This window comes from Xenopus laevis, chromosome 7L, assembly GCF_017654675.1.
Source record: "Xenopus laevis strain J_2021 chromosome 7L, Xenopus_laevis_v10.1, whole genome shotgun sequence".
In the NCBI taxonomy this organism is placed as follows: Eukaryota; Metazoa; Chordata; class Amphibia; order Anura; family Pipidae; genus Xenopus; species Xenopus laevis.
The window spans coordinates 109,045,449-109,063,390 of record NC_054383.1 but is presented as its reverse complement, the minus strand read 5'-3'; the positions used below and the strand labels follow the sequence as shown (position 1 = coordinate 109,063,390).

Genomic DNA, 17,942 nt, shown 5'->3' with positions numbered 1-17,942 from the left:
TGACCACTGCTTACTTTACAAGGAGAACTGCCTGCAAATGATAACACTTATATCTGACACCTCTTCATATAAAATAATTAGGTGTTTCTGGAGCACAAAATGTGTAAGGCTATAGAGATGTTGTCTTAAAGGGATACTGTCATGGGAAAACTTTTTTTTTTTTTCAAAAACGCATCAGTTAATCGTGCTGCTCCAGCTGAATTCTGCACTGAAATCCATTTCCCAAAAGAGCAAACAGATTTTTTTATATTTAATTTTGAAATCTGACATGGGGCTAGACATATTGTCAGTTTCCCAGCTGCCCCCAGTCATGTCACTTGTGCTCTGATAAACTTTAGTCACTCTTTACTGCTGTACTGCAAGTTGGAGCGATATCACCCCCCTCCCTTTCCCACCCAGCAGTCCATCAGCAGAACAATGGGAAGGTAACCAGATAGCAGCTCCCTAACAGCACTCAATAATAAAATCCAAGTCCCACTGCAACACATTCAGTTACATTGAGTAGGAGAAAAAACAGCCTGCCAGAAAGCAGTTCCATCCTAAAGTGCTGGCTCTTTCTGAAAGCAGATGACCAGGCAAAATGACCTGAGATGGCACCTACACACCAATATTAAAACTAAAAAAAACACTTGCTGGTTCAGGAATTACAATGTATATGGTAGGGTGAATTATTAGCAGTGTAAACAGTGTAATTTAGAAATAAAAACAACATCATAAAAATCATGACAGAATCCCTTTAAATAAAGAATCTTCTTTAAAGTATAATATTGGTAATTGTATGCATGACAAAGTACATAGGTCTTAGCCTTATGCAATATTAGCAGCCTGGGATAATAAAATGTTAGGAAAAACATTTCAACCTAAATGCCTTTTTTTCTACAGCACCAGCTGAATTTTCGAGTCCCCTGGCTCTTTACAGCGCTACTAATGTGTGAGGCCTCGGCACACCTCATTGCACTCAATAAACAAGAAAAATCCCAAATAATTTGGATATCATTTCAGGCCATTAGGGATTTGTTTGGAGGTGCTGAAGATTGAACAACGTTGAATGACAATGGAGTCTATAGATTATGCAAATTAACCTCAGATAAATGGCTGGTACCTCACTGAAGGGCACAGATCTATTTCGGGAGCAGTGAAAAGGTAAGAATGACACTGATTAATAATAGTAATGCTGTTGTTACTGCTATATATGTATACAATTATGATTTTATAGCATTCTGCATATTGGAAACTCATATGCATACTAGGAGCAGCCTTCAGTTACATGGTAACTTGATATCTTTTTTTTTTAAGAGGTTTTATTTTTTATCAAAATGAATGAAGAGAAGGAAGTAGATGAAGGCAAGCAATGATGAGATACTGAACATAGAGTTTTTTGTTCTAACATCATTTTGTTTTAGGAAGCAGTTTACAGATACAGTGCATATGTTATACAGGTATGGGACCTGTTATCCAGAATGCTCAGGACCTCGGGTTCTCCGGATAAGGGGGTCTTACCATAATTTGGATCTTCACTAGTGATGAGTTTATTTTTTCGCTAACCATGAATTCTCTGAAAAACTTTCCCGCAACAAAAAGGTGGCTGAGACAAAAGAAGTCGCCAGAAGAAAAAACTCCCATTGACTTTAATGCATTTGGAGCGAGAAAAATTGTTGCACGCGTAAACAACTGTCTAGTGTAAAAATGTTTTGACCCCATTGACTTCAATGTGTTTTGTGAATTTTTCACCATTTCGTGAAAGCAAAGTGGGACAGATTCGCTCAACACCTTGGGGCAGATTCACTAAGCTCGAGTGAAGGATTCGAATGAAAAATACTTCGAATTTCGAAGTATTTTTTTGGTACTTCGACCATCGAATTGGTTAAATTCGTTCGAACGAAATCGAACGAATCGAACGAAAAATCGTTCGACTATTCGACCATTCGATAGTCGAAGTACTTGCCCTTTAAAAAAAACTTCGACCCCCTACTTCGGCAGGTAAAACCTACCGAAGTCAATGTTAGCCTATGGGGAAGGTCCCCATAGGCTTGCTAACCTTTTTTTGATCGAAGGATTTTCGTTCGATCGTTGGATTCAAATCCTTCGAATCGTTCGATTCGAAGGATTTAATCGTTCGATCGAACGAAAAATCCTTCGATCGATCGATCGAAGGATTAGCGCTAAATCCTTCGACTTCGATATTCGAAGTCGAAGGATTTCAATCCGAGGGTCGAATTTCGAAGTATTTTTAACTTCGAAATTCGACCCTTAGTGAATCAGCCCCCTTAAGTCTACTTAAAAATGATTTAAATATTAAATAAACCCAATAGGATTGTTTTGCCACAAGGGGTGTAACTACAGAGAAAGCAGACCTTGCAGCTGCCAGGGGGCCCAGGAAGTATAGGGACCACGTGAGGCCCTAATTCATTTACAATTTCTATAAATATTGGTAAAACAGGTCAACCTCTGGACATTTTGGGGGCCTGAAAAATAATTTGCTGTGGGACCCAGTAATTTCTGTACGCTACTGTTTGCCACCGATATGGATTAATGCAGATTAGTTACCTTCAAGTAAAAGGTACAGGTATGGGACATGTTGTCCAGAATGCTCAGGACCTGAGTTTTAATGGACAAGGGATCTTTCCATAATTTGGATCTCAATTCCTTAAAGTGGACCTGTCACCCAGACACAAAAATCTGTATAATAAAAGTCCTTTTTAAATTAAACATGAAATCCAATTTCTATTTTTTATTAAAGCATTCATAGCTGTTGTAAGCTCATTTAAACATCTCAGCTGTCAATCAAATATTGTCTGCCCCTCCTCTATGCCCTGGGCATAGAGGCGGGGCAGGCAATTATTTTCACTTTCAATTCAGCACTTCCTAGATGTCACTGCTCTCCCCACATATCCCCATTCTCTTTAACATTTAATTGTTTAGCCAGTGCATGGAAATGGACAGCGGGTCCCCCATTCTGGTGCACAAACAAGATTCTGAGATGATACAAGGCTTTCCTTAATAACAGTGTCCATAAAATGGCTCCTGCCTGCTTGCTATCAATTTTGAATTCCTAGACTGAAGGCAACAAGATTCAATTAATTTATACAGTGTAATTAAAGTTCATTTTGCTTGACTAATGTGATAAAATAGGATTTTGAATAATTTTTTTGGGTGACGGGTCCCCTTTAAGTCTACTAAAAAAATGATATAAATATTAAATAGACTCAATAGGATTGTTTTGCCACTGATATGGATTCATGTAGATTCATTATCTTCAAGTACAAGGTACAGGTAAGGGATCTCTCCATAATTTGGATCTCCGTACCTCAAGTCTGCTAAAATAACATATTAAACATAAATTAAACCCAATACAATTTTTTTGCTTCCAATAAGGATTAATGATATCCTATTTAAGATTAAATACACAGAAGTGTTTTATTATTACAGAGAAAAAGGAAATACATTTTAAAAACTTGAATTATTTGTTTAAAATTGAGTCTATGGGAGATTTTTTCCACAAATCTGTAAAAATTTGTGGTTCTATTTTTTTAAAAAAGCTCTAAAAATTCAAGATTTATTAAGTGTAAAATCCATGAAATACAAAACTCCGCCAGGTAAAAGTTGTCTAGAAGTCAATGGGAGCTGCACTGATTCTATTGGACCTTTTTAAATCAATTCTAATTTTTTTTTGCTAGGAATTGTCAAAAAAACTTGAATTTTTAGAATTCTTCAGCGTAATTTTTCATCTAACTTTTTTTAGTTCTGATCTTTTAATAAATTCCATGGCATTCATGGTTTTAGAGAAAGTGAGTTTAGTCGTGGTTTCAAAAATCACTAAAACCACAAACCGCCACTGTTGATAATATACAGATGACTGAAAAAGCATAAACTGATGCTTTCCTGGCATTTAATTACCAAGAGTATGAATATTTCTTCTTCCCCTATAGTTTAGCTTTTCAAATACACCAACAGGCGAAATAATATAAACAGGACTATCTGATTTTTGATCATGATGGCGAATTGGAATACCACTTTAAGGAGGTTATTTACTAAAATTCTAATTAATCTCAGTTTTTTATGAAAACAAAGTCGACCAAACTCCCCTCCATGAATTGAACTCATTTATCATTAATTGTTCTCAAAACAACATCAAAGCGACAAAACGCTGCACCAAAACCGAACATCACTTCATATCGTCTGATTGACTCTCCACAAACTCAATTGCAAAAACTCAATTTTTTTCGGATTATCGGACAAAAAACCCAGACTTTAGCTTATCCAGTGTGGATCACAATGTCAAGAAACAACTTCAGGGACATGTGCCATTGACTTCTACATGACCTCGACAGGTTTGAGAGTATTTTCAGATTTGGATTTTTAGCAGCTTTGGGGTATACCGTATATCAGTGATCCCCAACCAGTAGCTTGTGAGCAACATGTTGCTCTCCAACCCCTTGGATGTTGCTCCCAGTGACCTCAAAGCAGGTGCTTATTTTTGAATTCCAGGCTTGGAGGCAAGTTTTAATTGCATAAAAACCAGTTGTACTGTCAGAGTCTCAATCTAGATTGACAATCCACATATGGGCTACCAAATGGCCAATCACAGCACTTATTTGGCACCCCAAGAACATTTTATATGCATGTGTTGCTCCCCAACTCCTTTTACTTCTGAATGTTGCTCACGGGTTCAAAAGGTTGGGGATCCCAGCCGTATATACTGGAGTATAAGCCGAGTTTTTCAGCCCCCAAAATATGCTGAAAAACTCTACCTCGGCTTATACTCGTGTCAAGCGCAAAAATGGTCGCCGGCATCTAAGAATAGTCGCCGGTGCCTAAGAATAGTCGCCGGCGTCCAAGAATAGTCGCCCGCGTCCAAGAAAAGTCGTCCAAGAATGGTCGCCGGCATCCAAAAACTAGACGCCGGCACCTCCAATGGGAGCAGAAACCCTAAATTTTTTGATTGAAACTTACCAGAAGCTGCTGCATTTCTCACCCTAGGCTTATACTCGAGTCAAGAAGCTTTCCCAGTTTTTGGAAGTAAAATTAGGTACCTTGGCTTATACTCGGGACGGTTTATACTCGAGTATATACGGTAATACATTTTTAAAATTCGAGTTTTTATTGAATGATTTATTTTTAAATTAAAGTGTTCCCATAAAAACCTCAACCAGAAAAAATAGAGGTTTAATAAATGGGCCCCTAAGAGATGAAGAATTACATTGTGAGAATATTTTGAGGTTCTAGTGTTGGCTCTCAAGAGGGGCACATGATCATCTTAACTGGGTTCATAAATCATGGCAGCTATATAATGTGCAGAGAAATTATACCTTGTCAATGCCATAAGACATGTAGGGTTTAACCTTTCAATATTCTATTATTCCAGTAAGGTAAAGCAAATAAAGTTTTGTCTATTTTACATGTTTCATAATTGTACTCACATTTCAGGTTCAACAACTTCTGACAGTCGAAATTAAAAAGACAATACAAACAAAGAGAGACGACCAACTGAAAGGGAAGATGTTGTCACGTGTAACCATTATGCGTGTGTTTGTAATCTCATGTTCTGTTTGGGCGGCCGTATTCAGGAGTACTGGTATGGTTTCTAATAAGTACTTATTTAAATTATGGAGAATACCCTCATTATATTGTTATTGGGAAAACTATAAAGCTAGCACTCATGTGAAATAGTATTTAGAAATGCTTCTAAATATGTGCTCAGACTTTGTTCATGTTCAGCATTGAACATGGGGTATGGAATCCTTTTATAGTATCTGCCTTCTTCATTATTCACAGAAAGGCATAAGCATCTAAGGTGTGTCTCATATTCCCGGTATAAAAACATATTGAATTCTGTACAGGGTCCTTGTTCATCCATCTGTGCCACCAGTGCAGAGTAAATAAGTAGAGGGACCTACATTACATGTGATAAAATGAACTGCTAGATAGAGTGCAAGTAAATCATCTGAATTAATTGGTGTAGATTTCCGGAACTACTCAGTACATACACAGTACATAAATGGTTTGCAAATGACAGCTACGTAAATCCTAAATTTAAATTTAATATCCCCTGCTTCTTCCATATGGAATATATGTACTTTACGTTTGACCTCCACTGATGCTCAGGGCTGGGTGGTAATATGTTTTAAGTGAGGTATTAAACTGTCTTTCAGAATTACACATACAACTTCCTATTATTGTACAGGTATGGGACCTGTTATCCAGAATGCCCGGGACCTGGGGTTTTCCAGATAAGGGATCTTTCCATAATTTTGATCTCCATACTTTAAAGGGAAACTGACATCAGAAAATAACCTTTTTTTATTATCTATCATAACATTGTCTTTAAATGATATTTATAATTTTGCCATAAAAGTATAAAAATAGAGGCCTCATTTTTGTAGTCGCCCCTTTGACAAGTCTGTAGAGCTTTATATGAAGTTTTACCTGTATATAAACCTCCTCTAAAGGAGATGGAAAGTCATTTGGCACTTGGAGGTGCCAAATGTTAGGCACCCCCAAGTGATTGTATTTATTTACATGACTGGGTCGGTGCTCCTATCAGGAGAAAACTGCACCAGCCCGCGGTTATTCCAGCGAGCACATAGAGCGATCCTCTTCCTGCTTCTTCTTTCTTCAAATTTCCCGTGTCAGACGCATGCGCAGTGGAATGAAATAGCCAATTTTAAAGTTCAGCTTCTCACTCTACTGTGCATGCGCAGCAGTGAGAAGAAAGAAGAAGCCGGAAGAGGATCGATCCGTGGTGCTCGCTGGTATAACCCTGGGCCGGTGCAGTTTTCTGCTGATAGGAGCACTGGCCTGGGGTGTCAGTTAAGTAAATACAATCACTTGGGGGCACCCACAAGTGCCAAATGACTTTCCTTCTCCTTTAACTTCCTTAAAGTGCATTTATGGGAATGGATTCAATATTGACAACAAATCAATAACATTGCAAGTGTGTGAATCAGCAAATACGGTTTACAGTGGATCAGCCTGTATGTACCAAACTCATTTTTCTTATATGTGTTTATTAGAGCTGGCAATTCGTCTTGTAGGACCCAGCCCATGTGAAGGACGTGTGGAAGTTTACCACAATCAATACTGGGGCACCATTTGCGCTACCTTCTGGGACCTAAACATTTCCAGTGTGGTGTGCCGAGAGCTGAACTGTGGAACAGCCGTAGAAGCCTCTGACAATGGCAAATACCAGCACTACGGGCACAGCTGGAATTACAGTGGCCTGAGCTTTTTCCAGTGCAGAGGCAACGAGAGTGAGCTCCTAAGTTGTACATATGAAGTATTTCCACATCACCACAAACCTGTAAATGATGGTGGAGTCAAATGTACAGGTAAGGAACACAATGGCCCCTAAGGCCTGGCCTATTTTGCTCTTCAAACTTGAATGCTTAAAGAGATTCTGTCATGCTTTTTTTAATGTATTATTTATTTCTAAATTACACTGTTTAAGCTGCAAATAATTCACTTTACAATATAAAATGTCATTCCTGAACCAGGAAGTGTGTATTTTTTAGTTGTAATATTGGTGTGTAGGCAGCCATCTCAGGTCATTTTGACTGGTCATGTCAGAAAGAGCCAGCACTTTAGGATGGAACTGCTTTCTGGCAGGCTGTTGTTTCTCCAAATCAATTTAACTGAATGTGTCGCAGTGGGACCTGGATTTGTAATACCAAGTGCTGTTCTTAGATCTACCAGGCAGCTGCTGTTATCTTGTGTTAGGGAGCTGCTATCTGGTTACCTTTCCATTGTTCTGTTGTTAGGCTCCTGGGGGGGAGGGAGGGGGTGATATCACTCCAACTTGCAGTACAGCAGTAAAGAGTGACTGGAGTTTATCAGAGCACAAGTGACATGACTGGGGGCAACTGACAATATGTCTAGCCCCATGTCAGATTTCAAAATTAAATATAAAAAATCTGTTTGCCCTTTTGAGAAACTGATTTCAGTGCAGAATTCAGCTGGAGCAGCACTATTAACTGATGTGTTTTGAAAAAAATTTTTTTTTTCCCATGACAGTATCCCTTGCTTTGCTTTTGAGCATTAGCAAACAAACTGATCAGTTACATCCCATGTGGCCCCCCTTCAAGTGATTGGTTACTGACTGGTAACAGGTTAGAGAGCTGCAAAGGAGGAAGTTGAGTTTGGTCCATTATGTTAGAGATACATTTTCTCCAGCCTTTATAGATTACATTTCTGGCTATTGAAAACATTTTTTTTACACAGCCTAGCTATTTACACAGTTTAATTTTTACACTGAACAGTTCCTTTAAGTAAACATCCTGCTGTGAATTAATCCATATGCATTCTGCAGGCTGCATTGGTTTCTATGCAGCCACACACACACACAAATGAATGACCATTTATTAAGCTTGCAGGGTGTGCAGGTTACCAGGGGTGGCTTTTTGCAGTTTAGGGAATTAACCGTTGTGAACAGTCAAATTTTCAAAAATTACCATAACAAGATTTTAAGATGGATACGCTACATTGATGATATCCTGATACTATGGTCTGGCACGGAACAGGAAGCTCTGGAATTTATAGACAAGCTCAATATTAATAAACTCAAATCAAACTGACTGTGAATATCTCTAAACAAATGGTTTCCTTCCTGGACCTATCAATTATGATAACAGAGGAGGGTAAATTGACTACTGACAACTACAGAAAAGAGACAGCCACTAATTCCTTGCTAAGTTTCTCTAGTCATCATCCGTATGCTGTGAAAAAATCACTCCCTATAGGGGAATTTTTAAGACTAAAACGGAACTGTTCCTCTCATGTTCTCTTTAAAGAACAAGCGGTACTACTTAAAAACAGATTAAAACAAAGGGGATACTCCGGTAAACTCATAAAGAGAGCTTATCATAGAGCTTTAGGGACTGAAAGAGAACAATTGCTCCATCCAAAGACTAGGTCTCAGCAAGATAACACGGTCAGGTTTATAACTACATATAACTCTAACAGTAAGACAATTAATCAAATTATTAATAAACACTGGTCGGTTTTGAAAGAAGACACGGTTCTAGATACTGTTCTACAAGATACAGTTTCTGTATGCTACAGACGTAGCCCTAATCTGAAAGACCTACTATCGAGAAGTCACTTCCAGACACCCAGCAGATCCAATACCATTAAGGGCTGCTTCCCCTGTGGAAATTGCAATATGTGTGATCACATGATTAAAAGCACAAAATTCAGTGATAGATTTAACATTAATCATACAATCAAGGATTACATTAATTGTAGAACCAAGGGAGTAATTTATGTACTGGAGTGCCCTTGTAAGAAACAATACGTTGGGATGACAACACAGATGCTCAAACTCAGAATACAACAACATTGCAGTTCAATCAGAAATGCGGATAAAATAGGTAAAGCAGACAAAATATTATCCACAGTTGCAAGTCATTTCAAACAATATCACAATATGAACCCCTCCAGTGTCAAATTTTGGGCTATAGAACAGATCCAATTGGGAATCAGAGGGGGTGATCTGGAACAAGAATTACTCAAACGGGAAACACATTGGATTTTCAAACTAAATTCAGTTTCACCCAATGGGATCAATGAAAATATACTATTTAATGCTTTTCTTTAATAATCATGATTTAGGTATTTGGTTTAACACATCAATTCCTTCATTCCTCATTGTGAGATCCCATTTCCAAGTATCGCGAGATCTTATCGTGAGATCCTATTTCCAAGTATCGCGAGACCTCATCGCGAGATCTCATTTCCAAGTATCGCGAGATTTTGTATCCAGGAAGTGATAAAGATGCCACACCAAACGAGTCACTTTTAGATTTTGCCTTGACAAAGCCAGCAGGCGAAACACGTGTTGGCACACTGGGAAGCGCTTTTTGTGAAGTCTCCTGGGCGCTTTCCTTATTTTTACTATTGCAAAATAATTTCCTATTGATCTTAAACCTTTGCGACCGCATTGATTCTTCTTTTTAATCTTACCTGTTATCCAATGGCACTGTGGGATTTGTAGTTTTATAGGGAAGATTAGCTCTCCGAATTATAAGATAGCAAGGTAGAATCGAGACTACAGTCCCCAGTGACCTACTTTCTCCTCCGTGTGGGGTCCCAGACTTAGAAAAAATTTAGGCAGCTAGAACTTGGGACTTCTCCACCTCTAACAATTTTCCTATTCCTTCTTTCTCTTTCAATGCTGGTCTCTTTTGAATAATTTTATGCAAACGTTTCTTAACACCCTATAACCTTAACGGGGGTGTATGGATTAATTACTATTCACCAATTTTTATGCAGTTCTCAAAGATTACCTTAATTGATTTGCAGCAATTTTAATGAATTTAGTAAAGTTTACTTTTTAACAGTTAATCAGTTATTTACAATCTTCTATAATGAATGGATTTTAATGTGTGATATATAATAATGAATTAACTTTAATCTCACCTGGGTCAACTTAATCCTGGTTATTTAAATCAACTCCTTAATTTCATTTGAAGCACTAGCACTTTATAGCACAATATTAATTAATCCTATTACATGGTTTTTAATTGCTGATGAATTATTAGCACCTAGTACATAGCACTTTATTGGGTAATCCAGCAATGGCTGCCTAATAATTGAAGCAACACTGGGTTAGTAACCTTTAACCAATCAATTGAAACTGTTAATTTCGACACTGCTGCACAGATACTTGAATTTTCTCTAATTGGTGGTCCATTGAATAGAGAGGGGTTTTACTTCTTTTCATTTCTATAACACATTATTTTGGTAATCACACCTCTTTCGTTCGGAAAACGTATTGCTTTTTTAGGAAGGTACACTGAACAATTCTTTCTTTATAAGAACGTCTGATGCTGTTATTTTTTAGGTGTTATTCAAGGAAACAGAACGGAGTGGACCCTGCGGATGTATCTCACAACAAGTGAGGCTTTAGAGAACATGAACTACACTGAGCTTCAGAATTCAGTAGGTAACATCTCATAAAGCATTATGTTCATAATAAGGAGAGAGTCCCCAAAGCCCATTGTTATGCAGAACAGCATGAATTCTGGGAATAATTTCTTGAAACTCTTCATGGAACCCTTTATAAGACAATACTTACTGACTGTGTTTAAAGAACAGCTATGGTAGCCGGTAGTGATCAGATTCCAGGTACAGCCTATGGAGTCAATTAGCTACAATATTACTTCCACAATAAAAAGTAATAAAAAGTATTTTATGGCTCATTTATGAAGGCAAGTGCAAAGTGCTAGTTTGGTTGTACAAATTGATCACACAGTAATATTAGTTAGAAAAGGTACCTGCGCTCATACATTCTTCTAGCTGCTTGTGGCGTCCATCCAGCCTGCTGTGATGAATATCTCATGTACACACATGAATGCTTGGGGACAATGAACTACTACCAGCCTGGATACCAGGGATCCCTTAAAGGGGTTGTTCACTTTTAAGTTAACTTTTATTTTGAAGCAGAGAGTGATATTCTGAGACAATTTACAATTTTTTATTATTTATGGGTTTTGAGTTTTTGAGCATTCAGCAGCTCTCCAATTTGCAATATGAGCGATCCCGTTGCTGGGGTCCAAATTACCTTAGCAACCATGCATTGATATGAATAAGAACTGGAATATGAATAGTAGCAATAACAATACAATTGTAGCCTTAAAGAGCATTTGTGTTTAGATGGGATCAGTGACCCACATATGAAAGCTGGAAAGAGTCAGAAGAAGAAGGCAAATAATTCAAAAACTATAAAAAAATAGACAATGAAGGCCAATTGAAAAGTTGCTGAAAAATGGTTATGCTATAACATACTAAAGGTAACTATACCCCCAAATGAATACTTGAGCAACAGATAGTTTATATAAAATTGAGTGACATATTTAAGAATCTTACCAAACTGGAATATATATTTAAGTAAATATTGCCCTATTACATCTCTTGCCTTTAACCCCTATTTCTTGATGGTCTGTGTGCTGTCTCAGAGATCACCTGACCAGAAATACTGCAACACTAAGGGGCACATTTACAAAGCTCGAGTGAAGGATTCGAATTAAAAAAACTTCGAATTTCAAAGTTTTTTTTGGCTACTTCGACCATCGAATGGGCTACTTCGACCATCGAATGGGCTACTTCGACCTTCGACTACTACTTCGACTTCGAATCGAACGATTCGAACTAAAAATCATTCGACTATTCGACCATTCGATAATCGAAGTACTGTCTCTTTAAGAAAAACTTCGACCCCCTAGTTCGGCAGCTAAAAGCTACCGAACTCAATGTTAGCCTATGGGGAAGGTCCCCATAGGCTTGCCTGCGTTTTTTTGATCGAAGGATATTCCTTTGATCGTTGGATTAAAATCCTTCGAATCGTTCGATTCAAAGGATTTAATCGTTCGATCGAACGAATAATCCTTCGATCGTTTGATCGCAGGATTTGCGCTAAATCGTTCGACTTCGATATTCGAAGTCGAACGATTTTAGTTCCTGGTCGAATATCGAGGGTTAATTAACCCTCGATATTCGACCCTTAGTAAATCTGCCCCTAACTGTAACAGGAAGAAATGTGGAAGCAAAAGTCAGAACTCTGTCTGTTAATTGGCTCATGTGACCTTACATGTATAGTTTGTTTGTGTGCACCGCGAATCCTACGATCCCAGAGGGCAGTCCTTATTTTTTAAAATGGCAATATTCTATTTATGATTAGCCAATGGCACATACTACTAAAAAGTATATTACATGAAAATGGTGAAATGAGACTTTGCGCAGGGATGGGGGTCACAGGTGACCTGCTCTCTTCTCAGGTATGGGATCTATTATCTAGAATGCTAGAAATTATGGATTTGGCGCATCCCTATTAGTAATCTAATCTAAATGCAAAAGAGAATGACATCAGACAATTAAGCAGTCTCTTATACATTGGCCAAACCCTGGGATCTCTTGGGATTATAGAAGAATAAAATGATGTAGCATATACAGGTTTGGGACCTGTTATCCAGAATGCTTGGGACTTGGGTATTTCAGGATAAAGGATCTTTCCATTTGGATCTTCATACCTTAATTTAGGAAAAAATCATTTAAACATTAATAAAACCTAATGGGATTATTTTGTCTCCAATAAGGATTTATTATATTTTAGTTGGGAACCAATACAAGGCACTGTTTTATTATTACAAAGAAAAAGGAAATACCTATTACCTATATACCTGTACTATAAACAACTCATCACTCCCAGCCTCACTATTGGTTTCTGACAACCCTGTTCAGGTACTCATTGGCCAATTTCTCTTGTTCTTGTAAATGTGTTCATATAACTGATAGCATATATGGCTAAATATATATCCATTATCTGCTGCTCTACTTCCTCCAGGTGCTTCTGGGAATCTCCTCTCTCACAAGACTGAATGTGCTGGAGATGACGTTTTTAAGGATTTGGAGAATATCAGGATAACGTTTACAAGGTTACAGAAACAGCGACCAAAATATACCTTTACATCAATGAAAATGAAACTACTATTTTCTATATTGTGAGCTTTCCTTTAGAGCAAATATATATTGATCAGTGGTTTATGGTAACAAGATACATTGTCTTACATCACTATGTTGTTATATATAGTAATACACCATGTCTACATTAGCAACTGTATAATGTTTATTTCAATTGTTTATTATGAGGATCTCCATAAACAAAGAAAAGGACATTACAGGTATGTGCAAATTAGGAGTGGGAAGGGGAAAACATTTTTTACTTTGTTTTGTGATGAAAAGTCACACGATTTCCCTCCCGGGCCCTAATTTGCATATGCAAATTAGGATTTGGTTCGGTCGGGCAGAAGGATTCGGCCGAATACGAATCCTGCTGAAAAAGGCCGCATCACTTTTTTCTAAAAGGAACATCATGCAAATTATTTCTAAGTCTTCGCTATTTCTATTGCAGCTCATTTAAGGCCTCATCCCAATGGACTATCAATAAGATATTAAGTTTAATCAAAATTCTGTAACCTTATTGGGCCATCTTTCAGGTCATATTGTCTGCTGGCTCCTGAAAACACAGTACTAAAACCACTAGAGGAAGTATTTTGTAGCCTAATGGATGAATAATGAAAATCTGTGACACGCTGAAATGGCTCATTTGTTCCACCATTGACAGTCTGGTTTCCATTCATTACTCTACATGTAGACTTGCCAGACAGACTATTTAGCCATGTTTATTCACAGGTGTTGATTGGGTCAAACAGAGAAAGAGAAGGTTCATATCAGCAACATTGTGTTTTGTAGTTAAAAAAACATCAAGAGTGACTTCACTTGCCCGTATTTGTTAAATATATTAAGATTTGACTAACTTTATGTGCTGTATGAGATGCCATACTGTTATAAGGTGGGAGGCTGGAGCTTAATGCCCTTATGGAAATGCCATGTTTACCTCTGCACACAAAACCTTCTGTGATATATTGCTTGTCAAACCATGTCACATATGACTGAACTCAATAAGCAAAATAGAATTGTAGAAGTATTTGGACAGAGCCGCAGCCCATTAGTGGCTTGTTTGGTGGAGGCGTAGAACAAACAAACGAATTCTAATGACATGTGAATATTTATTTATGCAAATAAGAAATATTACATAAAATCATTCATTAAGGAAGCCTATAATATCCCAGGACTAATAGCAATTGACCTGGGCCTGGTCCTAAGTGCAAGACGAAGGGAAAGTGCTGCAAGTTCAGCAAATCTTGGTAGTCAAAACCGTTGCAACAAACAGAAACTTCATGCATTAAAATCTGGTGGTATGTTAATCTGTATTGAGGATGAAGAATATCTGTTCCAGGAAGGGCATATGGTAAACTTTATAGTTGTGGGATGGAAGGACAACATCACTTCTGCATATGCCCTTCCAGAGTGTCATCTTAAGTGAAACCACTGTGTGTGGGGGGTCTGCAGATTGATCTGCCTCCTTCAATAAAGTTGTGTCTGCCCAACTCCCAAGGTATATCATCCTGATATAGAGAAGTGGAGTGGGGAGCTGGAGTCAGACCATGAAGCTGAACCCCTTAAAAACACAGAGCTAAAATCATCAGAAGCAGCCAGTGTACCAGTGCCCTAAGGCAGTGTTTTTGTAACCTAATGAATGAATAATGAAACTCTGTGACAAGCCTGAAAAAGTTCATTCATGTTCCTCCTCATCACTGACAGTCTGATTTCCGCTTATTATCTTGCAAGTAGACTTGCCAGGCAGACTCATTAGCCATATTTAATCATCGGTGTTGTCAGAAGAAGATTAAGTAGACAGGGAACAGAGACATGATTAGTATCTGTGTCTTCATATTGTGGACTCAGTACCAAAATGTTGGGGAGAATCTAAGCGGGAGAGCTAGGAAGAAATGGAGATGTGCATTGGGGAGAGTGTTATATAATGGAAGTGAGTATAAGAGAAATGGAAATCCCATAAGACAAAGCTAAAAGGGAAACATATCCTAGAGAAAGGGAAAAGGATAGGGTAGGTGGGAGATTTATATGAAAAGAATAAAGAAAATAGATTGAAGGAGTAAATTGAATAGAAATGTGAAATACATTTAAATAGAGCAGAGAGATCAAAGAGGAGAGGTGAATAAAATCAGGGATATTAGAAAAATCAGGGGTGGAGGAACAAGTGGAACAAGAAGTGGCCAGTTACGAGGGGAGGCAAAAAGCTGCCTCCAGTAACTCTAAACCAGTTTTTAAACCGGAAATATGGCTCTGCTAGTGCAATGAGCACAATAGTGCTCTGACCTGCTACGACGCTAAAGTTTTAAGTACAGAGCGAAAGGGGGGGGGGCCACCCACCTGAGGAGGACTTTCTGATGTTGCTCCCCCCTCACCTACCTGTGCCTAATGTTCAGAGCTTCTGCACGGGTCAAGGGGGGGGGCGCGTAGTTAGTGCAGAGAGCACAACTGCACTCTTTGCACTAGAACAGCTAAATATCTTGGTTTAAGAATGAAAAGTTAGGTTTTTTTGCCTCTCCTGGTTACTTGAGGGCTGCTACTGCCTAAGAAGAATTTCTCAACTTGCCTCATGGAAGCAGTGCCCTTGAAAGTGGATATTCACATATAGATTGGTGCTACCCTTATAATTGTCTAGTAATGGCCCTGCATTTTGTTCATACCATATTGCATTTAAGATAGTGCTATACTTATAGGGTCAGACTGAACCGACAGGACATCAGGAAAAAACCCAGTGGGCCCTGCGGCCCAGACCCGCTCCCCAAAGATGTACTCCTTCCTGACCTCCCTCCCACCCGATTGCATGACGAAATTATGCACTTAAAGATGGTACACGCTGTAGGATGGTACAGCATTTTCCAACTTGTGTCCTTTTTCTATTGCCATCATTCAGATCCGTAGCATAGAGAGGGGCAAGATCACATTTTGGTGCAGCTTTATGTGCACCCTCCCCGGGATTCCCAATGATGGGAGAAATTCAAATGAACAAGGCTTCTATTAATGCATATTCCATTTTCTGTACATATTCTAACCTCTGTTGGTTGTATAAGGCAACTGCAACTACATCACTTTGAAAGCTTGTTAATCTGACTACCCCTTGATGCAGCTAAATGTTTCTTTTCTGCCAAGGCTGTTATTGCTGTGTCAGTCTCCTAAATTAAACATAACATTAGAGGAACCTAAAATTGATTTTTCAGTGGAGCCCAGCCATTAAGTAGGTTCAATTCTTACTGAATTTCAAGGAGCAGCGTGGGGAACATCGAGCAGCGCTACAACTCATGAGACACATCAGAACCTGCCGGAATTAACACAGTAACTATATTCTTGGGAGTGTTTGTAGCCCTTTAACTTAATTTGTACTTCTGCAATGTACACCACATTACATGCAAATATCATCTATTTATTATTAGAGTTGATGCTGGATTTATTTTCAGTAAACAAATTGCAGACACAGACAGAGAGCACTGTAATCACAGGAAATTCCTGTTTTGCATCGTTACATTCCCAGTTATGGATGGAAGCTGTCATACCACTCTCCTTTAGTAAAGTAAATAAGTCCCTATAATGAAGAAATGCTAAGCAAGATGAGGATACCCTTCTTTTAATGTATTTTAAGAGATCATTTAAAGGTAGAAAGACAAGAGAAAGAAAGACAGAGAAGAGGTGCAACTAAGCTATTCAGTGTGAATGTGAATAGGTAAGGAAAGAGTAAGGCGTTGAAAGGTTGAGGAGTAGATCATTAGAAGAACATAATGAGCAGCTTGCTAAGTATTAGACATAAGTTCAGAGATGTAGGGCAGAGCAGCATCATGGCCTGTTTTGATTGTCAGGGTCTGTAGTTTGAATTTTATCCTGATTGGTAGCAGAAATCGGTGTAGGGGGAAGGCCAGTCAACAAAGACTGGTGGTAATCAATACATATAGCGAACATTTTAGCTAGAATTCCTACCTGCAGTATATATTATATTGTGTATAATTAAAGGAGGCTTGGTCAAACTGATTTTGAATTTCTGTCCTGAGCAACCAGGAGAAGATATATCTAGATGGTAGGATATTGATGGAGAATTTTGTAGGAAATTGGCAACATGGCAGCCATGGAACATCTCCAACCAAGTAGGGCAATGAATAAGCTAGTTCAGAGCTGAAAACCCCATAACCAAAATGAAGTTTTGCATTCCAATTTACTCTAATGCATTTTGGCCTCTGATGCTTTCCTGAAATATGCCACATTTTTGCAAAAATTTGAACAAAACATTCATTGTGTGTTTTTAGTCTGGTGTGAAGCCCAAAATATAGCTTACCTTGCGCTTACCATGCACTCTCTTGTGCCCCAGGATAAAGTACATGACCCCTAGAGTGTTTTCTTTATCTACCCCTTTCCAAAACCAGGGACTGAATCAAGCCCCAGGCATGCCATGGGGTATATGTTAAGCAATTGTCAGCTGCTAGTTCCAGAATTACTAGAGTTGCCAGCACTAAATCAGCTTCATCCGATCAGGC

The 17,942-nt window shown here is 38.4% G+C and overlaps 1 protein-coding gene across 2 annotated transcripts; it reads left to right on the top strand.

Moving 5' to 3' along the window:
- The first annotated feature begins 729 nt into the window (after positions 1–729).
- LOC108695887 (CD5 antigen-like) lies at positions 730–13,753 on the top strand. Of its 2 annotated transcripts, none has more exons than XM_041569477.1 (5): positions 730–1,143; positions 5,428–5,575; positions 7,035–7,328; positions 10,838–10,935; positions 13,337–13,753. In XM_041569477.1, exons 2-5 carry the CDS (start codon positions 5,500–5,502, stop codon positions 13,415–13,417), a joined length of 549 nt encoding a protein of 182 aa, XP_041425411.1. In that variant the 5' UTR covers positions 730–1,143; positions 5,428–5,499; the 3' UTR covers positions 13,418–13,753. The 2 variants fall into 2 exon arrangements, with proteins under 2 accessions (XP_041425411.1, XP_041425410.1); XM_041569476.1 differs by having other exon boundaries at positions 736–1,143; positions 7,014–7,328.
- Positions 13,754–17,942: the final 4,189 nt, after the last annotated feature.

What these genes read in the sequence shown, in the direction of transcription:
- LOC108695887 (XM_041569476.1), top strand. Translation starts at nt 5,500, where the DNA reads ATGTTGTCACGTGTAACCATTATGCGTGTGTTTGTAATCTCATGTTCT. An exon ending in TGGTGGAGTCAAATGTACAG is followed by an intron (nt 7,329 to 10,837) that starts GTAAGGAACACA and finishes GTTATTTTTTAG; the next exon opens with GTGTTATTCAAGGAAACAGA. An exon ending in ACACTGAGCTTCAGAATTCA is followed by an intron (nt 10,936 to 13,336) that starts GTAGGTAACATC and finishes TACTTCCTCCAG; the next exon opens with GTGCTTCTGGGAATCTCCTC.